The sequence below is a fragment of the Scophthalmus maximus genome, chromosome 10 (genome assembly GCF_022379125.1).
Source record: "Scophthalmus maximus strain ysfricsl-2021 chromosome 10, ASM2237912v1, whole genome shotgun sequence".
Classification (NCBI taxonomy): domain Eukaryota; kingdom Metazoa; phylum Chordata; class Actinopteri; order Pleuronectiformes; family Scophthalmidae; genus Scophthalmus; species Scophthalmus maximus.
The window spans coordinates 15,474,425-15,500,695 of NC_061524.1; the positions used below are offsets into that span (position 1 = coordinate 15,474,425).

The 26,271-nt window shown below is 44.5% G+C and overlaps 1 protein-coding gene across 2 annotated transcripts in view; it reads left to right on the forward strand.

Moving 5' to 3' along the window:
- Nucleotides 1-1,888: 1,888 nt before the first annotated feature.
- The window catches only part of tet1 (tet methylcytosine dioxygenase 1), a 31,460-nt gene continuing 7,077 nt past the window's right edge, over nucleotides 1,889-26,271 (forward strand). Inside the window, exons 1-3 of one of the 2 annotated variants that reach the window (XM_035605183.2) lie at nucleotides 1,889-2,728; nucleotides 2,918-5,203; nucleotides 23,814-26,073. In XM_035605183.2, coding sequence (XP_035461076.2) covers nucleotides 3,101-5,203; nucleotides 23,814-26,073 — 4,363 coding nt within the window. In that variant the 5' untranslated portion in view covers nucleotides 1,889-2,728; nucleotides 2,918-3,100. The remainder of the gene's footprint in view (nucleotides 2,729-2,917; nucleotides 5,204-23,813; nucleotides 26,074-26,271) is intronic. The other variant, XM_035605185.2, reaches the window with a different exon arrangement.

Sequence of the window (26,271 nt, forward strand, 5' to 3'; positions counted from 1 at the left end):
ATGTGTTTTACAAAGCTAAAACAGCCTGGGGTCAAATAGGACCCAAAGAACATGGATACGTAACCTGTTCAGGGCATTGAAAACATATAATCATGTTCATTTTATTTTGTCCCAGGCGCCCCCACTGTATTAGGAAACTTCATCAAATGCAGAGCAAAAGTTTATTTAGAGAAGTTAAACATTGAATGGGGTCAAATTTACCCCAAGGATAACAGGAGGGCTAGTTGAATTTGGAAATGACATTGAGCGTCAGGCACTCATTTAAATAGATTTAATGCATGATGCTTGCATTGCTTCCCTACTTTCTTTTCTTTTCTACGTATCAATATTTTCCCACTGATTCAACGTTGTGTCTTTAAAATTGCATTTGTATTCAGACTATTTGTGCTGACACATACACACCATTGTACCACATCCCCCGAACACACACATTTATGTTTAACATTGTATGTCACATGATCAGTTTTATTGTAGTTGCTTCAAACATCAACAATTCATTTCAATTGCATTGTTATAAAGAGCAAAGGACATATATCTGTCTGTCTATCTATCTATCTATCTAACTGTCTGTCTGTCTGTCTGTCTGTCCGTCTGTCCGTCTATCTGTCAGCCTGTCTGTCTCTCTATCTATCCATCTGTATGTCTATCTATCTATCTATCCATCTGTCTGTCTATCTATCTATCTATCTGTCTGTCTGTCCGTCCATCTGTCAGCCTGTCTGTCTCTATCTATCTGTCTGTCTGTCTCTCTATCTATATCTATCTATCTATCTGTCTGTCTGTCTATCTATATCTATCTATCTATCTATCTATCTGTCTGTCTTTCTGTCTGTATCTATCTATCTATCTATCTAACTGTCTGTCTGTCTGTCTGTCTGTCCGTCTATCTGTCAGCCTGTCTGTCTCTCTATCTATCCATCTGTCTGTCTATCTATCTATCTATCTATCTGTCTGTCTGTCTGTCCGTCCATCTGTCAGCCTGTCTGTCTCTCTATCTATCCATCTGTCTGTCTCTCTATCTATATCTATCTATCTATCTATCTATCTGTCTGTCTGTCTATCTATATCTATCTATCTATCTGTCTGTCTTTCTGTCTGTATCTATCTATCTATCTATCTAACTGTCTGTCTGTCTGTCTGTCTGTCCGTCTATCTGTCAGCCTGTCTGTCTCTCTATCTATCCATCTGTCTGTATCTATCTATCTATCTATCTATCTGTCTGTCTGTCTGTCCGTCCATCTGTCAGCCTGTCTGTCTCTCTATCTATCCATCTGTCTGTCTCTCTATCTATATCTATCTATCTATCTGTCTGTCTGTCTATCTATATCTATCTATCTATCTATCTATCTGTCTGTCTTTCTGTCTATCTTTCTATCTGTCTGTCTGTCTGTCTGTCTGTCTTTCTATATCTATCTATCTATCTATCTATCTATCTATCTGTCTGTCTATCTGTCTGTCTATCTATCTATATATCTGTCTGTCTGTGTATCTATATCTATCTATCTATCTGTCTGTCTTTCTGTCTGTATCTATCTGTCTATCTTTCTATCTATCTGTCTGTCTGTCTATCTATCTATCTATCTATCTATCTGTCTGTCAGTTTATATCTATCTGTCTGTCTGCCTGTCTATCTATCCATCGGTCTGTCTGTCTATATATATCTATAAATCTGTCTGTCTGTCTATCTATCTTTGCAATATCATAACTTGTTGCATGTATACATCAGAAATGTATCAATGTTGTAAACGAAATGAAAACACACCTCCGTTCAATAAAAAGAAAGCAGAATTTCGTTTGGTGACGTTTCTTTTCCGCCTGCGCCCTGGGGGCTGCATGGGGCGCCCCGCGAGGACACACGACGCGGGAGAAATCCAGCCCAGGTTTTCCGGCGCGCTCCCCCCTCCGGAGCGGACGACGGGTTTGTGGCCAGCGGAGACCGTGGGTTGCGTCTGGTGGAGGGAGAGTGAGCGGGCCGGGGCCGCCGTGAATGGACTGACACGAGAGGGGGATTTACATTTCAACGGGCGTCGCGCTCCGCAAAAGATTCACACAACGCCGCGCGTTTTGGGGGGAAAAGCGAACTCGACGCGCCGCCGCGTCGTGTCCGTGCCATGCCCGCGTGTCGCCGCCGTCGTCGCGAGGGGACTGAACTTGCCAGCGGTCTATATTTGCCGAGGAGGGAAACCAATACGAGGTCTCGCCGTCTCGCTGGAGCGGAGTATTATTAGCGGTTCAGACAGTGCAACTGTCTCTCTCTGGTATGTAAAGCATTTCAGCCAGTGAACAACAAAAAAAACAACCGTTTGTGTGTTGGAACACAACGAGCGGCGCGTAAAGCGAGGGTTTTCCAGGACGCGTCCGTGTTTTCACATCGGCGCGGCGCTTTAAATGACAGCGGTCAAGTGCAGGGGGGGGAACAATAATCCACGGGGGCGACGCCGAACGCGGTTTTTACACGGTAATAACCCTCTTCCGCCAGCCGGAGAGACGAAAACAGGATCCGACCTCCGGCCGGAGCCCACTCCTCAGCGCGCCTGCCCTTTAAACCGCCGAGGCCACGCAGGGAGCGCGGCTTTTCCACTCTTGTTGCCGATCCACCTCGACATCTATACACGAATATCCTGCTGTGTGTAGGCGCGTTGAGTTGTCTTCATCGACGACGGCCCTCACGACACTTGCTCGACCCGGTAGATATTCCAGGCGGGGCAAGAGTGACATTCCAAACAAAGTAAAGGACAAATTCTATAGATTTCGTTTTTTTTTTATAGCTTTTGTATTATTATCATGTTGTCAGCCGTCGAATTGTACCATGTATTATTGAGTGTTTGTCATTGTTACACTGAAAAATGTGCTGATAGTATTTCTCTTTTTGATTCTGTTCTTAATACCCCCCCCCCCCCCCCCCCCCCCTTTATAGATCATGCACTGCAATTACGCAGCAGCAAAACCTTCCTAGCTTTTAGTTTACAAAATAAAAAACACTAAAGAGGGAGCTTTTATTGGAAAAAAAGAAAAAAAACATTGGGGGCTGAGCAAAAGATAAACATTCACTTGGCTCCCATGCTGGCTGCCAGAAATCCTCTCCTCCACACCCTCAGCCATGCCTGCGACCACCAAATCCACCAGGAGACAGACACCTGCCCAGAGGAAAAATGCCCAGAAAGTGATCAGCAGCAAGAGGAAAACCTGTAATTCCAACAAACCCCAGGGAAGAGCAACAGAGCGGCCCCAGAAAGCACCTGCTGAACCAAAAAGGTCAACGGCCAGAGCGCAGGCACAGTCCGGCCAAAGCCCCCGTGGAAGAGGGGTTGGCGGGCCTGCTGGCCGGGGCCCCGGGAGGCCCCCTGGCCGAGTTAACCATGCCCTGAATATAACAGGATCTGCAAGGCTTAGACGGCAGAGCAATCTGCCCGACCACTGTGGCGAGTTACAAGACCCCCCAGGGCGAAGGGCATCCCTGCGGGGCACGCGGCTGTCCGCTGCTCCCTGCCAGCCTCCTAAACCTGGCAGACGAGGGAGAAACAGCAGGGGGGGCGCGGGGAGAGGAGCAGCGTCACAGCACAGAAACACAACAAACCAGCCCTCAAGCGCCAGCGTCAACGATTCAACCCCTGGCGAGGATGACGAGGAAAACGGGAAACTGGACACCTGTGACGTCGACGGAATCCTTCCAGTGTCTCCAAAGACGGATTCTGACGTTCCTGCTACTATCAAAGATCAGGGTCTCGGGGTCAACAATGCCAAAGAGGGCAGCCCTCTTAAGGCAGATTCACCACCGTGTAACGACACACTGGAGGACTGTGTGCAGTGCAGCTGTGACAGCGCTACAACCCAGCCAGAGAAAAAGGCCGTCAGCCAGAACATTGAAGGTGACCTGAGGTGTGCGACGGAGGCGCCTGCGTGTGACGGCGTTGACGGACACACAGGCGTCAAACTCTGCGGTGACAGAGGTGAAGACAGCACCTCTGAGCCCTCCGCGCTAATGGGCACTGCCTCCCCGGCGGTGCAGGCTGGCGGCGAGGGAAAGGACACTTCGCCTGTCGTTGAATGCAGTGATGGTAAGCAGGATGACGATGATGAAAGAGTTGTCGCTGAGAAGGGAGAGGAGGTAAATCATGCGCTAAGTGGGAGCTTGGAGGCAGAGAAAGGGATGGAGAGACAACAGGAGCCCGGGGAAGAGGTGGAGGAGATTGTTGAGAGGCTGGTCGACTGTGAGGGAGAAGAGCGAGGGAAAAAAGAGAAGGAGAATGATGTGCCCATCAGAGCTACTGACCTCCACCCCGCCACTCCAGCCTCTCAACCTGTGGAACCTCCTCTCCCTAACAAAGGCCTGACAGCACAGTCAGAAACACCTGAAGGTGTGCCACGAGTCTCTAACACAGCTACCTCAAATCCCACCAAAGCCCCCTCCACCTCAGACTCACTTGAACTAGAAGTTCTGAACAAGGGTAAGACCCACATGCAACCTACCATTCATGGTGCTAAACCACACACCCCGGAGTCCTCAGCTGTCCCGTGTCTCGTGAAAAGAAACACGCCAGTTATCATCCACAGTGACTCCCTCAAATCTAGAAGCTCGAGGGATTCCAGCCAGGTGCAAGCGCAGAGCCTGGAGACCCTTCCTCCTCCTCAGGGAGAAAGACAAGCATGCACACCAGCAGAGACGCAGACCAAAGAGAGTGAATCCAATCCCGAGCCATCGGAGCGCCACAGCCGGAAAGAGACACCTGCACTGTCATCGCCGCTAGTTCCTCGGCCGAGCACGGGTGCCCTTACAGCTCAGTGCGAACCAAACCTCAGCGAGGACAGCGTCGTGGTTGCAGCGACGGAGCCGGACTCAGTGCCAAAGATCTCGACCCCGTCTCTTGACAGTAGCTCCACCTTGTCCTGCAGCTCAGAGAGCACTCGCTCCTCTATGGACACTGAATCGGACGCAGGGTACGGAGAGCCCGGCCCCTCTGTTCTACCCAGATCGTGGGGGCCAGAGGGGGGCTGCTTGCCCTCGTGGACCGCTCCAAAGTCACACAGGAAAGAGCGGAAGAAGCGGAGCAGGTGTGGGACGTGCGAGCCGTGCGTGAGGAAGATCAACTGTGGCCAGTGCAGCTGCTGCCTCAACCGCAGGACTGGCCACCAGATCTGTAAGCTGAGGAAGTGCGTGGACCTGAGGAAGAGAAGATCTCCGCTCGCTCTCTCTGCCGCACAGGTGAGGCTTATACTGTAGTAAACTGCACGAGTGACTTTTGATTTCATCTAACAGCAACACATTGCGGGGGAGTTTTGCTGCAGTCAGATCCTTGGTTGTTTCCCCACAAAGAGGTACATTTAGACAACATGAATACACTGGAGCTTCTTTGTGCATGTGCAAACAGCCGATGTGGAGCAGCTGAAAAAAGAGCGATTGTTGCTGTCTGACATCACTGCTTTTGATCTCCACGGTTTCCCAGCCGTCCGCTGTTAGCGGCAACAGTCGAGAGCTGAGCGGGCCAGACAGTTGAGACAGAGGGTTTCGCTTTTGCATTTTGACTTTTCTCTCGGTTGGTTTCAACAGATGCCGAACACGTAACTTCATGGTGTCTTCCTGTTATATGTTGTTGTATTTTATGAGTTCAGTGATGAAAGGGGAAGTACTTCTCTGTGTGTGCGAGTGCGTGTGCATGCGTGCGTGTGTGGAGAATAGAGATCAGGTTTGAATGCATGCTCAACTCTAGTGCTGATGATGCCCTGTGTGCGAGGGGAAGGCTCTGTCACAGGACCGACAGCAGGTCAGCATGTGTTTGGAGTATGAGTCTGTTTGATTGTGTGTGTGTGTGTGTGTGTGTGTGTGTGTGTGTGTGTGTCTGAATGGATGGGTATGGCTATGTAAGCCAATTTAAGCCGGATGTTTTTTGCGCAGTGGCACTGAATGGCATTGAGTACACATATTTTCAGAGAGAACCCAGTAAGACAATGGACATCCATGACCGTGGTGTTGAGAGGAATCTTTTCTGAGTCATTTCTAAAGCCACTCAAGTCGATATATGACAATGTGACCATGTCAGTGCGTCCGCTTGAAAGGGGCCACTTGTAGTCATGAACCCACAGAGAATCATCATGTGAATCTGCAGCCTCTCTCGGCTTCAGCCGCCTGAATCGCAACTGTTTTGGTTCATTCCGACCTCTCTCGTTTTCAGCCACAGCCGGCACCAATTTTCACAGAATAAGCTCTAGAGCTCCACAGACGGACAGAGTTAGCGACCAGCAGGTGAACACATGAGGAGCATGTAGCAGCAATAGACCCGGGTGTTTTTCCACTGAATTTGCTAGAGCTAAAATATGAGTATGAATATGTAAAATCTAATGTTGAATATTGGACTTAAATTCACCAGGTGGCCAGAAAAGTGACTCTAAATGAATGACAATGTTCTTCTGTAACTGCTGGGTGTCTTAACAAGTTCAATACATCAACCCGAAAGGTGGTGATATGTTAATGTTGTGTTTACAACTTGTTCCTGTTGGCCCCAAGTGGCCATGGAAAATCAGCTGTTGCAAGTTTAAATGCTCTGGTTGGGTCCTTTGTTTTTTCTGTTATCCTCATTAAAGGTGCATTAGTCAGAGGAGGACGTCTACTGTGAAAGTAGAGAATTGTCACCCGGCTCTACTCCACCAAGCTTCGGAGCGTCTTCATTATTGCTCTGGTTTACTGTCATATTTAAAGTACGGTCAAGTCTTTCTACTCTTATCAACCACATTTAAGACTGCAACAGGCGACTATTTTCAGCAAACAAGCCCTGATAAACAATGTGATAAACCAACAACTGTGGCAGACGGACAGATTTAGCAACTATAGCTGGTGAAGAAGATCCGGACTTCAGACTACAAGGCTCTATATATTTTATACTCTCTATATTCTTTATATTTTCTCAGAAGGTCAAGACCAAAACAGCTGAAAAGCTTGTGAACATAGTTTTTTCGTTGAGTGTCCAGAAACAGGACTTTATTAAGACAATGAAGTTGCTCCCTGAATGCAGCATGTCCCACTGTTTGCCTACATTTTAACAATAATAGAAACTGTATATGGAAATATTTCAGAAGGGCTGTGTGATTGTTGGCTTGTTTTTAGTCAAGTAGGCTTGAGTTATTCCACAATCTTGTTTTTTGTGTAACTGCACAATGTTTGCATGACATTTTATTGTGCATGGACCTGATTAAATAGTATTGAAAGTATTTAAACAAGTGGCTAAAGGATTTGTTAATATGTTGTCGTTCTTTTAATCTATTACATATCCGTGTAAGGACTGCGATCAAATTTGCACACATTTTGCTAGGTGGGAGAAAGAGTTCCTCGCAGCAGCTGGCTACTAGAGCTGCATAACCATGTACATGTGTTCAGTGGTGTCCATGTGGCTGGGGGGAGGTATGTGTGCGCACAACTGTGGGTGAGGGTCCATGTGGCCCCGGAGTTATGCGTGCGCAAGTGTGCAATGCATACATCCACTGGCAGAGCGCTCCGAAGCGGTGACGGCGGCGGTGGCAGATTAGGGTTGATTATGTAACACCTGCGGTATTAGTAGTGAAGACCTTTGCGCACTATTTGTGAGTGTAGGAGGGGGCAGAGGAAGGAGAGATCAGGCCAGGCAGGGATTTACGAACATATTATTTGGAATAGGCTGGAATGTGGGTCAGTGTGTGTGTGTGTGTGTGTGTGTGTGTGTGTGTCTGTGTCTGTGTCTGTGGCTGTGGCTTAAACTCAAAGAAACATTTACAGTACACAGTATATGGTTGTTGGATGTTTGGATGTTAGACAGTCAATGTGTGTGTCTGGTGCGTTCATGCTGCTGTCAGAGGACAGGTGAGGTAAAATGACAGAACCACAGATCCACTATCATTCACACTGCAGAGCCTGTTGTTTCCTCATTTCTCTTAACTGACATCACATCGGCCGACGCAAATATGTAGCAATACCTTGTTTGTGGTTTGAGAACAGTCTTTTTGTCCGATTCTGGGTCGAAGCAGTTACTGCAAACCAACTCCGTGAAGACAGATGGTATCACGATGAGGGTCAAATCCGCACCTTCATACATCTACTTGTAGTGTGAGTAATATGTTTACATACTTGCTGGCTTGTCTGGCTGATCAAGCTCACACACCCTTCCAACAATGGAGGATGTAAAAAAAAAAGCCAACGAGGAGTTGATGTAGTCATTGATACATGGTTTTACCATAATGAGGTTATGAGCGGCCACACCAAGATTTAGTTTGGTCATTAAACACATTCACAAAGTAACTAGCAAAATTACACACACCAAAGATTCAAGGGTAGGGGTTATGTGTGCATATCCAAAAACTCTAAAAACTGTTTTGTGTGTTTGTGAGAAAGAAAGTGAGAGTCAAGCACACTGAGAGTGGAGCTTTCCTTTTTCAAAATGTCTGGTTTCACTCAGGCTTAAGGCCCCCCTCACAGCCTCGCCTTGTATTGGGCCATGAGGACAAGGCTGGGGTCTGGCCCTGAACACACAAACACACCAGTGGTGTAGTGTACATGATACTTAAGTATATTGCTTATACTCAGGATTTCCATAAACCCACTTAAAATGCAAAAGGGTATGCAACAGTAAAGTTCCCTGACAGGACTTTCTTTCACTTCAGTGATTTATTTCTGCTAATACTGGGTAGAATTAAACATTTTAAAGGGGCATCTCCTCCTTTCACTTTCATTCGTAAAATTCACCCTGTGCACCCGTGTGGAACTTTGTATGGAACAAACCCATGCCAGCACCTACACAGTAGAAACAGACCAACGGAGTTCACAGGGTGCAAAAGCTCCTGTATTTGTAGAGTTGAATATGACTTAAAGTCCAGACATGTTTACAGCTCCAGGCTGCATATTTGAGTCACTTTTCCATGTCAGCATTCACAGACAAAGTAATTAACATTCCCATCACATTAAAATATTAATAAAAACAGCGTCGGCATTTGAACAGAGAGGAAGTGAGCCATTTTGTAAACAGTTGCCCCTCAGACAGTCAGTGCAGGCTGCACATTTGACTTCTACAATCACACAAACTCTCAGATACATAATTTAATCAATACAATAAGCATACTAGACATTCGACATTGTGCTCCTTCCCATTGTAATCAGCTAATGTAGTATTTTCTATTAGCGCGGCAACAGTTAATCGATTAGTAATCGACTACTAAATTGATCCAAAACTATTTTGATAATCGATTACTATCGGATCGGTTACAAAAAAGAGTCAAAATTCTATGATTCCCGCTTCTTAAATGTGAATATTTTCTGGTTTCTTTGCTCCCATATGCCAGTAAAACTAAATATATTGGGTGTATATATTGGACAAACCCATCATCTTGGGGTTTGGGAAACACAATCTACATTTTTCACCATTTTATGGAACAAACAACTAATCGAGAAAATAATCAACAGATTGATCAATATTGAAAATAATCGTTAGTTGCAGCCCTATTTTCCATTTCAGTGTTTAAGATGTCCACATGTCTTGTTTACACCAGGTCACTTTCCCCATCATTACGCTGCAGCTGTGATCCTTAATGCATATGGAGACTTCTGCAAAGACTTTGTACCCCTCCTCTAGGCCTGTCTCAATAATTACATTATCGACCTATCGTACAATACATGAACATGAACACAATCATTTTTATTGATCTCAATAGTAGCCATTGTGTTTGCATGCACATTTGTTGAGATAAGAATGAATGTCAGCAACGTTACAGCCAGTCTTGCTGCTTCTATCCTCTCACCTGCTCTGTGCCGGAGGTGCAGCTCACTAACTATGGTGTTGCCATATGCTTGAAGACTTGAATTATTTAACATTTTCTCTCAGCAGCGACACAAACCTTTTAGGAGAAGAGTGCAGTGACTCACACTGGCAACAACCAATAGGCCTGTGCTGCAAGCTCACATGATTCAGGAGCAAAAAGTGATCTCAAAATGACAATAATATTGTTTATCGCAATTATTTCTAGGACAATATATCGTCCAACAAAAAGAAGTCATCATGACAGGCCTGACCATCCTCATTTACTAAACTGCGTCCAGTTGTCTGCATTCACTGAAACACAGGTTACTGCAACCTAAATTTAAAGAGACATGTTCCTGTATAAGAATAAATGGTTAACTTATATATGTCATAACATGTGTGAGTTATCATAGACAAATTAAAAAAGAGAACATCACTCACATATAATATTATGAACTATTATCTGTGCATGTCACTGTATTTATCAAGACCATGGTGCACATGGTGAGTTTGAGGTACACCATAATTATATAGCAAAGGCAGCTCCAGGTGGACGCTATACTTCTTAAAATAGTTACCTGCATGCTTCCAGTCAGCTGGCCAACACTGCACAGCTCCCTCTGCGAACGAATTCATCTTCTGCACTTCTTCATGTCTTGCTTTTTTTCTGCTGCAGTGCATTTGCCAGGAGTAGCCAGCTGGGATAACACGTGTATGAGGGGGGAAAAAAGTTGTGTATCCCTGAGACAGAGCTCTGGTAGCGAGGACAGGCAGCCTGCAGCACCCAGCAGTGACTGTTTACTTTGGCATTATAGCAGATATTCAAAGTCGCGCGTGTCTGTGATTGATACAAACAAGCAAGTTTGTGTTAATGGGGGTTGTGCATGCATATGGGCGAATTTTATTTTTAAAGGATGTAGCTCAGACCATCATGCACCAAAACACCCTCATTGTTCTCAAATGGATCCAGCTTGATGTTAAGTGAGAGTGATTTGTTCCTGCAGACGTTGCTGTCAGGTCGGAACCCCTCTTCCCTCTCTCAAACACAAAAGTGGAGGTTGCCATGGTGACCTCATTGTCTGGTGCTGACCTTTGGCCCGCCTCGGTTGTCTGATGGAGTATTCTCAGGGTTGTAATAAGGATTAGTGGAGATAACCGATGGACACACACTTCTATGGGTTTAAAGCTTTGAACTCGGTAACCTGCATCCAGGTAATTAGGTTAAACCAGGCAGGCCGTCCTGCACATGGTGGATCAGCAGGAAGTCAGGGCTGTGTCGAGGGATGGACACATCAAACAAGGCCTGCAGTATGAACCCATTCAGTAAGGTAAACGCACTTGTTTATGTTGCTAATAAACTTGTGTTAGCGCTGCATTATTTTCTTTAGATAGAAAGTTAGCCTTTTATATATCATTACGATTGTTTTTATGAGCCATCTTCTGTTTTTGATATTCTTTCTACATTATTTTGTAACCCAGTTACGTTGTCACTATACGTTATAACATTGTGCGAGCAACTTTATCACAAGCAACATACTGCCAATTGAGTGGATTGTTTTATCTGCCATGATCATGAAAACTGATAAATGATATTAATCCAAATAATTCAAAGATGCTGGATAAATGTCCTCAAATATACACGCAATTCTCACATTCTCAAATTCTCACATTTATGAATTCAGTTTTATTGATTCATTTATTCAACATTTGTTCATAAAAGATCCTAAAAGATCCCATGTAGTATATTAACCATGAGAATATGTTACAAAACCAAAAAATATAGCAACACTTAATCAGTCTAATTCAATAAAATACCAAATTTAAACCGACATTAGGTCCCTTGCCACTTGACAAACTTGGTTAACTGCACAGGCAGCACCTTTCATGTAAATATAGATCAGATTTTTCACTGAACATAAAAGATATAAACCCACAACTTGTAGTACCTCTGCAACATCAACGATTATAAAAGAAGACATAATGTTTAGTGTGATGCTTCCTCTTGCTCAAACAAGTTTCAAGCATCTCTGAGACGATTGCCCTTGTGTACTGTAGGGAAACTGGCCACCTGGAACATAAAAAAAAACTTTAGAGAAAACGGTACTGTGAGGTGTGTATGATTTATAGGAAATATGCCAAACATGCAGTGAGACAGGGATGGTTCTCTAACAGAAATAACTCTTTTTCCATGACAGTGTTTGGTGCCTCACGCTGCATCATGTGTTTGTCGTCAGGATAAATCATTTTCGAGTACAGGATCCCCCACACATGGATGTGGGCACTCTGGCAATGAGCTGAAGGATGGCCGCACATCTCCAATCTCTTTTTTTCACCCTCTTCATTGCGTAAACGTGTGGGACAGATGGGGGCTGAGGTAGCGAGGAAGATTCGTGAAATGTCACTGCCTACATTTTAACAGAGCCAACTCAATATAACGGAACAGAGTGCGTTGTGCTTTAGCCTACTCTCTCCTTGCACTTCTCCTCATCTTTGACACAGACATATTTTATGACAGGAGCCTGCCTCTGTTGAGAGCTGCTTTGTATTTTCTGTTAACCTGGTCCACGTCAATTAAAATTTAAAACAACCCTGTGAGGTAGTTATCTGTCATGGCTGCAGGGCTTGGGCAGTAGCCCAGAAAAAAAAGGGGGAAATGTCTCGTTTATTTGATTTAGGGCTCAGTTATTTTGCCAGAGCCCACTATACATCAGAGCAGACGTATGGCCCAGGCTGTGCCCAGCTGAAGTTTTACATCCAACCATACAGAGACATTGATTTAATGCCACAGGACTCTGATGTCGATGCTGTTGTTTTTCTAATTGCCATAAAGAGTCATTAAAACACATTGCAGTTTGTGCGTTTAACTCTCTATGATTATTTGTAATTCAAGCAGATATTTGTAGAGTTTAACTTTGATGCCATCAGTGCTCCACTCCTGAGCCCTCTTTGGGTCTTTGCATGTGTGACTTTGTGGCTTGTTCTGACTGTTGTAAGGCTCTAAGTCCCTGGACAAGCTTTGATGTCGTGCCACTTGGTTTCTCTGGGTGAAAAGAAATCCTCATTTTGCCCCCTAAAAGAAATGCCACTCAAATCCTACCAAGGGCACACAATGGCCTCCTTCTGGCAAAAGCGGAGTTTATTCAAGCATCCACCTGACTCGTCTAACTTGGAATATCGCTTATACTCTTGAAGAGGACAAAAACTCTCATCTTTTTTTGCTCCCTCCTTTTAATGCGCCACTGCAGTTGGCATGCATCTGTCTGCAGACATGTATGTGTGAGCATGCATATACACATGCATTCATGTGGCCAACATGCTTACTCAGCATGTTGCACAGGCACAAACTAATGTAAGCCTGTAATACAAATCAATATGTTTAAGGCGACATGTTCCTGACTCTTCAGGCCTAACAAAAGCTAACAATATCCTGTATGTCAATGGCACAACTGCGTTAAAAAGGAAAATTATTAAGACGTATTTCTTTATTGCTCAAAATGTGCTTGTCAAAGTTACATTTTAGTCAGTATTACAAAAACCTTTTTAAGAAATTGGGGGGAAATGTGCACTGACCTCAACTAAGCCATAATGATGATACTGATGGTGATTTTGAACCCACATTTGTAGCATAGCTGAGTGACAGCCTTGTGCATAGTTGTGTTAGATGTATGATGTGCTAGCTTTACCCGACAAAGTTCTCACTGCACAACTAATGTATTTTTTTGCAGTTCGACACAGAACCTTTTGCACCTGATATTAACACCTCCTTCTTCTTCTTCTTGGTGGTTGGAAAACCATTACCTTTATGTGTTATTTCCTTCCAGGCACCAGTAGAAGGAAAACATATTCATCAAGATCAATAGTTGCACAAACTTTTATTATTTTTTATAATTTAATGACAACATAGAAAAATCATGACCGATCCCTAATTTGGGTCATGGTGTGTGCATGTGTGTCGATTTTTAATATTTCATTGTGTGTTGCACAGTTTGTCTTACTGTACATACTGCGTTTTTAATCAACAGGTTCCCACAGATAAATACATAAAAAGACCAAGCAGACACTAGATTAAAGAGAACACTTCGTCAGTGCATACAGGCTTTTTAAGTCCACCCTTCTTCTCTTATAGGGTCTGTGGGTCTAAGAGTTGGATTAACCCACTGTCCCCCCATGTTGACCAATCACTGCCGCCCCTTAAATTGAGTCCATGTGGGTTTAGGGTGTGGTGTTGAATGGTGCACATTTCCTTCCTAGAGTGGGACTGTAGTACGTTACATAACCTCGTCTGTGTTTATGTGTGTGGAATGGAATTTTTGAACGTGAATCCATTGTGTCCTCAAAATAGCCTCACCAGTGGGTTACTCACTGTCCATGCAGGAAGTGTGAAAGCTACAAACATGCATCTGTGTTTATGTGCATCTGCTGAAGAAGCAGAGAGCATGTAGAAGAGAGTGCAAAGTCTGCCGAACACGAGACATAGTGCTGCCTCATTTCAGGTTCACGCAGACTTTGTGGTTTCAAGGTTCTCATGTGGTTTGAGTCTGAATTCACAAGACCCAAATGCAAATGTGGGTGTTTGCAGTAGATTAGTGCTCCTTATTTACATGTCTCTAAATCTTAGTGTGTACTGGTGTTTGAGCTTTTACCTGTAAAAAGAGGTGTTTGAGTTTGAGATAATGTGAGAAGTTATGCGTGCGTGGCTGCACAAACACCTCTTTTTCGCAGGTTCAAGTGGGCGCAGTATTTGAAAAAAATAATAATCTTATAACTATTCATTGGCTGAGGATACTTTTTTAACCAGAAAGATACACCAAATAACCTCAACATTAATTAGTGGTTTTAATGTTGTGGCTGGGACATTCCCCCAAAAGGTAAACTTATTCTGTTGTCAAAAACATCTACCAAACACAAATATCTTATAACAAGATGTAGTAAGACAAAAAAAATACGAGAAAGAATAGGACATGGATAGTGTCTTAATCACCGTCATTTACTTGTGAACACATATGTATTTTTCGTTGGTCCTATAATCCCACTAGTGGCAGGAGAAAATGCAATAAACTTGTTTTCACTTGTAATGAATGTACAGCAAAAAAAAGAAGCTACACCAGCCGTTCAGAAGCACCTGCAGTTTAAGCTGAGCCAACCGAACACTTTTAGAGCCAACTATCTCTGAAAAACTAAAAATAAAAGGGCTTGAAAACACTCACTAGCCCGGCGGTGCTACAGCTGCAAACAACCCATAATGCTCTGTAATACTGTAGTTACACTGGTCTGCTCTCCATTCACAAACAGCATCTGTTGTTGTTACATTACTTTGCCAGATTGGGTATAACGCAATACTCTAGCGACTCACGTCTTTCACTGACGAACCAAAGCATCAGTAAGACTCACAGATAACTCACTCAGCAACAGATAAACTGCAAGAATGTCTCTTTTAGTGTCGCTACTGACGAGGAAGAAAATGACAGGACTGTTGTTCATTTACTCGCAAGAAACTGTGACTTTCACAAATAAACGTAAAATCAAGTCGGTCAAGGGGTTTAAGCCCCAAACCACTCGACTCCCTATAGGGCCGTGATGTTACAGATTAACTGCAGCAAATCCATGCACGGCGGAGACAACTTCTGTCAAGTCAGGCCAATTTAGGTTATACAAAATTAGAAGTCGGGGTTTCTTGTCGTTTCAAGTAATGAATAGCATCTGAAGATGAGAATTTTACCCTGAAGACACTGCTTCTCGACAGTCAGAGATGCGTGTGCTTGCACAGAGTTCTCACTCAAAGCGCTCTCCAGTGGTCCAAAATTCTCAGCAGCGACAGTGGTAAAAGTAGCTCAGGCACCTATCTTTGGCTTTTCATGACTTCAATTGTTTGTTGCTTATCCGCTATTATAAACGACAATCAATAAATTTATCTGCAATTAGCACCGTGCTCCACCCCTCCACACCACACACACACACACACACACACACATATATACGTTCATACTATAATAGAAAAACAAATAACAGCTAATAACTCCCGCCAACTGCCCTCCCTTCAGAGATCTTTAGCTTTTCCATGCAAATGAGACAGTTTTTCATGAGCTGTGGCAGTAATGACAATTATTGGCAACATTTGTGTTTGGCACAGCTCCATCGCAGGAGCCCGTCTCCAGTGGGTCAGCCTCCAGATGTGTCAGAGACAGTTTATGGCTGCGTTGCAGAACGACTTTCTTTACCTCGCCTGCACACTTGCGTACTGTGGCCCAGGGTGATTAATGTCCAGACGACTTGTTCCTAACGAGAGCTGGGAAGCTTGTTAAAGGGGAAAAACATATGGGATACTTAAAGAGCAAATTAAGGGTGTGGAAGAATTGTTAGTGGTGGTTGTGGAGTATTTTTGGATGAAGGAGTGGAGAGGCTGCATGAGGAGGAATATTGAAGGCTGAGATGCACTGTACAGCCATTGCATGTTTACATTTCAAGCTCTATAGTGATTTTTATTTTGGGCTGTGCTCAACATGATTTGACATTGTGGAGTAACATAATATTTTTGTTCATTTTAGTACCTAAAGGTTACATGAGCCAATCAGCAACGAGCTGTTAAAAAAAAAAAAAAAAGTTAGAGCCAGAATGTTAACCGCAGATCTATTTCTATTTTATTTTCCTTAAATAATTTAAATTCATGTAGCAGTTGGATTGTGCAGTTTAAAATTTAGTGTTAAGCAGCAGCACGTGTCAGTTAGTGGCCAACATGATGGCAGTTGATGGGTGTGTGACTGTATATCTTACCCAGGTTTGTTGTAATGTTTAAGTTGTGCAACCTGTTTAACAGAATGTCGAACCTGTCAGACGACCTGTGCAAACCAATAACTGCCACAATTAATCTGAAAAACATATAGAACACGCTCTCCCCAATTTGTCAAGCAAGTAAACTGGGACAAACCAGTTGACATAAAGACGTCCAGATGTAACGTCGGTCCCATGCATCCATCCATGGGTTATACAGCAGTGAAAATCTGAATAATAAGTGTCGACAGATGTAGATGGCAGTGACATGGCTCACGTGCATCCATAGATACAAAAGATATAATTTCTTTGAAGCCATCCATTCAATAAAATAAACCTGACTAATAAGAGAAAAAACAGTTGAAGCCACAAATGTATGCTCAGAGACACTGACCATCGGACATTGCTCCAAGGCACATATGCGTGAAGCCACACCACGCAGGAGTTTGACTGTGATAAGCTTTGAGCGACAAACTGACCGACTGACAGTTGAACTCTGTAGTGTGATTAAAAACTGCCTTGCAACAATGGCATGAACACAAATCTACAATATGCTTTTCATTTTTTCAGAAATTGCAACATAGTGTTTCCAAACACTGTGGTTAGTTTTTCATATTGTGACATGTTTTTATTTGACTCTCACTGAACTGTGAGGACTTCTTTTCGACTACTGAGTGTAATGTTTGAGATTTGGCTACGGCTTACTGCAAAAGAAAAATGGCTATGTGACTGCATCTTCCGCCATGACCTGCTATTTGCATTTGATGCATCCTGGTGTTTGCACGCTGGACACTATGCAGATATGGTTTACATTGTTTTGTCTGCACTAAGCTCTGTGCTCTACTGCTTCCACAATCAAAACACCCGACTAAAGTTGGTTACTAGAGCGTTACCAACAGGCACTGGCTCAGGCTGCCTTCGTGTTTTCGTGTCCTGGTGTGACCTCAGCGTCTTGGCCACATGGTTGCCTTTAAAAGGGGGGAGTATTTTACTCTCGCATAACATTTCTCTCTTTTGCTTTCCGTCTCCTTGTTTTCTCTCTAACCACAGCTTCTCCTCTGGGAATGGCTTAAAAAGAGAAGAGGCTCTGGCGGCAGATGAGAGAATGACAGGAAGGGTTGTTGAGACAGTGAGGGAAAGGAGAGAGTGGATGCTGTCAGAATCATGTGGGACTTTGAGGTGCTGCCGAAAATGATGATGCCGCGCGGATGACTGCATTTGTAATTGTTTAAAAGGCATGATGTAACATGCTTCATTCGGTGTCTAATGGGACACACTACAGCACTTCCTCATAATGTAATAGATCACATGCCTTAAAACTGTGGGGGAGTAGTGTAAGAAACACACTCACAAACATCTGTCATGTGATGTTGGCCATTGCCCAACAGTGTAAGTATTTTACTCATGAGTGTAAAGTTTATTTCCGTTATGAGTTCGTCTGGTGACTTTCTTTTCGATTAGCTGATGGATTGTTTCTGTAAAATGGAGGTGTAAATTTTTTTGTTTGTTTGACCAACAGTCTGCACCCCAAATATATGCAATATATATGCTATATTTACATCGATGAAATGAAGGAAAAAGAAGCATGTGAAAACCTGGGAGCAGCACATTTTGCCATTTTTATGGCACTTAATCAATTTGTGTCAGCTGTAGATTTTTTTCTTCTTCGTATCAACTAATCATTTAATTGACTCACTTCATCAGTGGAACTAGGAATTCAGTTCAAATCGAGAGTCCAAAAGGAGTGTTTTGTGGGACGCCTCAGGGGTTAACAGCTCAGTGGTGACGGATTTGTTTCCCTCTGATCCAGATCCAGCAAGTGTGCAGTGTCCGTTCCACAGCTTGCCTCCTATCCATGTGCATAGGGCTGGAGTAAAAAGCCCACATAGGGGATCCTTTGTTTAGGAGAGTCTAGGCATGGAAGATAATTTACAAGCCGCTAAGGTCCTCACGCCATTGGCTGACGAGGCTCTGTCTGCGTCTGCAAAAGGCATCCCGTATGTCCGTGTGTGTGCGCGCCTATATGTGTGTGCGTGCGTGCGTGTGCAGCAAGTGTATTCACGTCTGCTGTAGCAGCACTTTGCTACAGCGGCTCACAGTCACCCTAGTCATGACACCGAGGATCTTGCCCTGCGCACGGCTACTGTAGCCAGCGTTTTCTTTGGAGGCTGAAGGAAGCCAAAGCAAGATGGCCACCAATACCTTTTAGGGATATGCTGCCTAAACTAGAGGGGCTTCCTCTGAGGACAGACAAGGTAAAGGCAGCCGGAGTATTCACCCTGGGGTCTATTGTCTCGCTGCAGATGGGTCCGTTTGAGCGCAGCTCATCTAGAGGTTATCATCTGTCGTCTCTCTCTCTCTCTCTCTCTCTGCCACCCTGGATTTAGCTGATTGGAGCGCTTTATTTGGAAGCTGGTGTTGTTATTGTTCCTCCTGAATCACTGAGGAGCTGGGCTTCTGTGTGTTTGGCGTGTCTTTTTCCAGGTGGGATTAAAGGATGTGACAACAAAGTCATCAACAAAGAGGTCAGTTTCCACGGTAACAGACACCCCTCTTCTCTTTTTCCCGTTTTCGTCAATGAAGAAGCCCCTTTGCTCCCCCTCGTCTTTCTTGCAGGGTTTTGGACAGCCATATTTATACACCTGCTGTTTTTCTAACTGCCTCGCAGAGAAGTGTAGTGCGTGTGAGCCTTGGGCCGTAGCTTGTAATTTGGCAGGCTTTACTTGTTTGGCTGCACTAGAAAAAGGCATTATTATTGTGCAGTTTGTAGACAAGGTCCCTCTGTTGATGATGACATCTTGATCTGTATAATTTCATAGTTGAGTAAACTCTAATTAATGCTGGTCAACCATGAGCCAATTCTTTCGAGTTGAATAGTTTTCTTGCTTATAAGGACTTCTCTGCCACCGTTCTTCTTTTTGTGCAGTACGTTTTGTGTGTTGAGCTCAGCGCATACAGGAAACACTCTCTCAATGAATGAAGGAAATGTTCACGTGTTGAGAGAAACACACACAAACCACTACTTACTCTCTCAGCCCGAAAGGAAGCATCGTATCTTTTTTTATAGTTTCATTTTGAAGAGTGGTGTGAGATGTATGATTTTGTGCACCGGAACAGGTATCTCATGAAATTGAGGCTATCTCTTTTCTTCCAGAGAATTTTTTGCACATACTGTATTTGTGTGAGAACATATATATATAAATAAACATATATATTTACTCAGCATATGAGATTGTTCGTGTTGAGTCAAGAATGGATACACACTTCTTCAAACCCCCCCCCCCCCCCCCCCCCCCCCCCCGGAGGCTCGTCTCTTGAGAGAGGGTTGTTAGGATTCGAGTGGCGGTCACACTTCGGTTGCCATGGTAGGTCTCCGAACGTTTAGCCACACTTTCTTGCATATGCTTTGTTGGTTTTTAAAGCTTTGACAGGCGCCACAGATGGGCACGGGTTTGTCTAGCACAAAAGACGAGGACTGTGTTTGCATTTAAGAACGGCACCGTGCAGTGCGAGTGACTTGAGTCACCCCTTAGGCACAGACAACATGCACAACACAAAGACACAGCCCTAACACATCACAGACCCTGTTCCCTCTCCAGAGAAACAGCAGCTAAATGAGAGCACATGACTCTGTGTTTGCATCCTGCATTAGGCTTCTTTTTTTTTTTTTGTCACCACAGAATTAAATAAAAAAAACTCACTTCAAAAACGGGGGCTGTATTTTGACATCAGCTTTAGCTCATGGACACTTGAATGAACAGATAGACGCAGAGTCAGTCACACGCTTACGCATACATAGAGACACGCGTGTGTCTGGTGCAGTGCTGGAACCCGGCCAGTGCCGCTTTGTCTCTGAAAGCAGTTTATTGTGACAGGCACACTCCCCCCCCACCTTCTCTTTCTGCTCCCCAACTTTTTTCTCGCTGCTGAACTTTGCAGTGACCCGACTCCAAGGTGTCTTGCCCTGTTGCACTTACAACTTCAGCATTACCTAAGTCTGATTTCCAGCTTTCTGTTGCATGGCAGTCATGGATGGTGCAGTGGAGTGGGGCGAAAGCACGATGGACTTCGCTGCATTAATCACTTTATTGATCATGAAAAGTCACGTTTGCTTTATCAAACAACAGTTAACCGTCAACTAGGAGGATAGATTACTCCTTTTGCCTCTTCCATATTGTTTTTCTAATCAGCTTTTGGCAGTGTGTCTTGCATTCCTGTGAGTAAATGGCCAAGAACATATACAATGTGGTGCCACGTTTAAATATTTCCAACCCAGCTACACTGTAGGTACACATGAGAAACAGTACTTTCACTGGTAAAAAACAGGTTCACCAGTATAAGTTTCTCATACGCAAAGAACAACTTATTTTCTAAAACTGTATGTTGACTGGGAAAGAAATTATTGCAGAAGAGGCAGATACACACTTTCCCCCACCAAATGTCACTGGCTTTAATCATCTGAAAAGCTTGAACACTTGCTTTTTTATTCTCTGTCCTTTACTAAAAAACCTCGCTTACCCCACATTTGTAATCAAACACTGAATGCAACAAAATCCATACGGCAGCTTCTTATGTGGGTGTTCAATCTCCTTACATTAGAAATACAGTCTGGGTCCAGAGAGTCAGGAGATCGCTCAGTAATAATCCTCTTAGACCTCTGCGCTGCCTTTGACACGTTTCATTTTCCAACTTCAGTTAAGTGTTTGAAGCAATGCACGACCACTTCATCTCTCACTATTCAATTCCTTCTTCTTCACAGGCCTCAATTGATTCTTCATTAGACATGCTCAAGCACATTTGATCTTGAGATGTCTCAGAACTTCTAAAGTGAACTCCAGCTCTGGGTTGATATTTTGCTGCAATGTGACTTTGAGGATTGTATTGTTTTGTAAGAAGAATGGCTCTCAGTACAGCGCATACCTTTGCCAAGGCCTAGCAGACCCCTTAAATTCAGTCAAGCTGCACCAAATTTGCACACACTCATAGATACCAGTTCGCTTAATAGGTCTGAGATTCTTTTCATCAAGATCCATGCATTATTTCATGGGAAATCTGTCAAAATGTCCATATAATGTTCAAGAAAGTGAAGGAAAATAATCCTGGAATCCTGGAAATTTAATGTGATCTTTGTAGTTTCTGCCTAATTGTACTGTCAAACAGACCAACCAACCAATCAACACACACTCAAACGGGCAGGAGCGAAAACATAACCTCCTTGGCGGACGTAAAAAGAAGTAGAATTTACTATACGGCAGTAATACATGGACAACAGTGGCTCAGAAGGTTGACGATGTCGGTCAGTAATTACAAGGGTTAATGGTTTAGTTTCACACAAAGGTTTGGCCCCAGCCTTGCATGGTAGCTCTGCTGCCATTGGCTTGTGCATGGGCGAATGAGAGGGGCGTCAGATAAACGCTACTGTTCTACCACTGTAAAAGATGCTATTCTGCTTAGTTAAATACAGTAAAAACTGTGGTGTTTGTATGTCGGTGTAACCGAGTTCATGTCCGATGGAAACGGAGAGAAAAAAGATGAACAGAAGAGCACATGTAACTGATAAACCCAAGTGTTTTCTGTTTGGTCCATGGGTTCATTGTAGTCTGGTTCATATTAAAGTGCTGTTGCCGCTCTTGACGTGCCCGCTTGAAGTCCACATCTCCTGCTGTAGAGTGCATTAAACAGTGTCAGTGATGGAGTTTAATGAGTGTTTATACAAGGTAAACAGTGATAACGAACATCTCCCCTGAAGTCACGCTTGTTCATTAGAGGGGTTGCCTCTCACACACACACACACACACACACACACATACTGCATGTCTTGCAAACGAGTTTAAGATCCTCTTGTCAGCTGAGTCTTTGCACATGACGCCGTGTTTTTTGTGACTCCACGCTGGCGACAGCCGTGACCTGAGGCATTATGTTTTTTAAGGTTGTCCATCTGTATTTATGCACATCTGTGGTGATTGTAAACCTTCGGCAATACCTTGAGGGAATTTCTTCACGTTTGGCAAGTTCACTTGAACTCAAGGATGAATGGGTTACATTTTGGACGTCAAAAGTCCAAGTCACTGTGACCTCATGTCTGTCTGATTCTTGAGAACACGATATCTCAGCGACACCCGTAGGGAAATTAGGGATATCAATTTTATTTATACATCACTTAATCACAATTATTTAAAAAATAATACCTTTTATGAAATTCCTTCAAATCCTTCACTTCATATACTATTTGAGTCTGGAAAGATATGGGGGTAATGCAACTTGTCTGGTTGGTGTAGACATACAACAAGCAAGATTATAATTCTACGTTATCTTTGTTACGATGCAGGATTTTTGATTAGTCTTCCACTGCTGAAGGCTTTTAGTTGCGAATGTGACGTGAGGTTGAATCCTAAAATAAGAAGCAGCTTGACTTGACTTCAGTTGATCATATGATTGTAATAAAAGAAATTTTGTAAATCAGAACAGCTGTCCTGTTTAGTTTCAATGATAACATGTGACAGCAAAAATACTGTTATAATAAAACTGCCTTAACTTCTGTCTCGCCCCTAATCAGTTTTGTTCCTGCTTATCCATTAATGGCTATGAAAGTCAGCGCTTGAAATCATCCAGAATAGTGTTACTGATCGGGGGCAATCACTATGTCGCTATGTCATGAGGACCTTTGGATGGTCGTAGCTCTGCTGACAGCCAGAATCCTTATTAGCTGAGGGGTCAAGCAGTGCTGTAGCGCAGCTCTGACTGGATAAGAACCCCGCTAGGTTAATCACTCAGGCAGTTGTGTGAATAATCACATGTGCTTGCATGCACACGTATGCATGCCAAGGAACACACCTACAAACCCAGCACAAACACAACATGTACATGCACGTTGCACATATGCCCCCAGTGACCCATCAGTAGTGACGCAATGTTGAACTGTGCGTGACTCCGAATGTTTACTCGCTCTCGGCTACCTGTGGGTCTGTGGCTCTCCACTCTCCAGAGCCCAGGCGGTAATGTAGTCCTGATCCAAGCCGCGAACCCAACTAATGCGGCTTTTATTTTATTAGCTCTGTTTAGAGATCAGTTTCTGCAAGATTTATAGAAAGCAGATTCTTTGTTTTCGCGTGTCATAATATTTTCCGAATCTCAGTAGTGGCTGTGGCAGATGCTTAAACCATGCTGGGAGGCAATCTGTTGTGCTGTGTGCCGTGTCTGCTTAGAACAAGCTGAATAAGCTGTATACTGCTAGAGCATTTTGAGTCACCTCTCTCTTCTCGTTTCTCTGTCTCTGTCTGTCCATCTCAGGTGGTTCCAGAAAGTGGGTCGTTAAATGGCAAAGGCAAGGCACAGATGGATGACACCCACATGGCAAAAGAGGAGGATGAGGGGGAAGAAGGCCACATATCTCATACACAATCTCCTCCCATCAACCACTCGCTCAACCACAACCTGGCCATGGACCAAGTCGGACGGCCGGCACTTATTAAAAGAGAGCCCGGGCTGGACCTGACCAGCTTTGCACTTCACCAACGCGTATGCTCTTCTGTGACTTTTCATAATGGTTCTGCTGACAACCTGTCAAAACCGAATGGTGCTAATATGACCTCTGGGTTACACTCTGATCTGAAGCCTGCATTTAAAAGAACTATAATGGCTTCAGAGCCTCAAAGGACTATAATAGCTGCAATTCCTAAGGACTGCTCTGAAAACAGACCCAAGACTCCTCCAGACGACATGTCGGTTCCACTAAAGAAGATCAAGCTGAAGGAGCCGTGGATGTGGATCACTGAACAGGCCACCACACAGCTGAGGGATGAAGACGAGGTCTGCGAAGACCCGCTGTCCACGCTGGCAGCCGTGGTGTGTCTCTCTGTCACAGAGAGGAAGGGATTGGAGGAGGAACTATTCTGCTCGCGTTCTTCCATTCTTTGCTCCATCAAAACAGAGCCACCAGATATGCACTTAGTCAAAAAGGAGCCAGAGGACTGGAAGAATGACTTGTGTCCGACAAGCACTCCTGTTAGCCTGCAAGGGACACCCCCGCCTGTGAAAAGTGAACCTCCTGCAAGTGACTTGCTACCAAGTGTGCAGTCTTTGGCAGAGAGGGAAAATCTTAGTTTTGATCAGGCTATTGCTATTGAGGCCTTGACTCAACTGGCAGCTATACCTGAAAACACCCCAAGGTCCATTAAAACTGAAAGTGAGTGTGAAAGTCCCATTTCTACTGTTGCCCCATTTTCAACCTCCAGTACAAATGCAACCCCGCAAGAAGCCAAACCCACTGGGGCTATCCACTACAACAAAGTGTCTGTCATAAGCTCACCACTACACCAGACGTCAGTCATCCGCCCTCCTGTGGTAAGACAGGGGAATGTCATCCAGTGCTCTCGGGGGACAAACTCCAGCACAAAGCTGTCTCTGCAAGATCTACTAGAGGCCAGTTCAGACAGTGATAGAGCTCCCTGCGGGAGGACAGAACAGGGCTTTGGTTGTCAGGTCATCAAGTCCGAATGCAGCTTTAAAGACCCCAGGGACATGAAGTTCAGTAAAGATCATGAGCGGCTGTTCGGGGAGGTCAGAGACGGGGTTGGTAAAGTAAGGAGAAACAGAGATGAGGAGGAGGTGGCAGCCCAGCTGGCAGATCTGGCCTTCATCATCCAGTCCCGACACAGCCACCCTCCAAAAGGAACACCTGTGTCGGCCATCAAGTACAACTACAACTCCCAGCTGCCCCCCAGTCAGAAAAAGACCCCCTTAAAAAAACCAAGAGCTACACCGCCCAAACCCAGAAAGAAGAAAAGTGATGGACAAAATGAGGGAAGCAGCCGCAGGACCCCCCTCTCAAAACGCATGCCAAATGGAGAGACGCCCAACAGGGGCAGAGGCCAGAAGATTCTCCCTCAGGGGAAATCAGGCCTTCTCCATAAGAGAAACCTGTTTCTGCCTCAGGCTCAAATTGACCTGAAGAGATACTTAGCTGAGACTCTGGAGGAAAGGAGGCAGCTCATCCATCATGCTAACACACACTATACAGCCGTCGTAGGGCCACAGACTCAGAGCTACAGCAATCTCGCAAGGATCAGCCACAATTGTGTTCAAGAAAACCAGCCATGGGGCCTCTCAAATGGTTCGCTCCATCAACACAATCCACGCAATGGCCATGCTGCAGGACCGGAGCAGGAGTATGAAAGGCATTTGTTATCTCAGGTAGCGCAGCCCTGTGGTGGGCTGCAGCACGGTGCTCATCCTAACGCCAGCCCAGCCAATACCGCTTGCCTCAGCCACGCCGCTGGGCACCCTGGTCTGGTTAACGGCTTCTCAGGGGGGCAGCATTCCCCTCCTCCAAGTCAACAGAGCTACTACAAGCTGGAGAGGTCAGGACCCGTCACTGTCCTGTCCACGGCTGCTGATGGAGATCTGGGCCACTCTGCAGAGTCGACCCCATCCAAGAACAGCATCAACAGCTTCCTGGAGTCTCCAGTGAGTTTTCTGGATACCCCTACCAAGAACTTGCTCAATACACCTTCCAAAAAACTGTCTGACCTTCCGTCGTGTCAATGCATGGGTAAGTTGGTGCTCCCTTAGATTTTTCAGATGTCTGTAGCGTCTGCACTGGTATCAAATTGGATGTATTCTACTTAGTGACTAAATCTGCTGTTCTTTGACCTCAAAATGACTTTCATTTTCTGTCTCTCTCTCTCCCTGATGGGAAGACACACAGACACACACACTCACACACACACACACACACACACACACACAC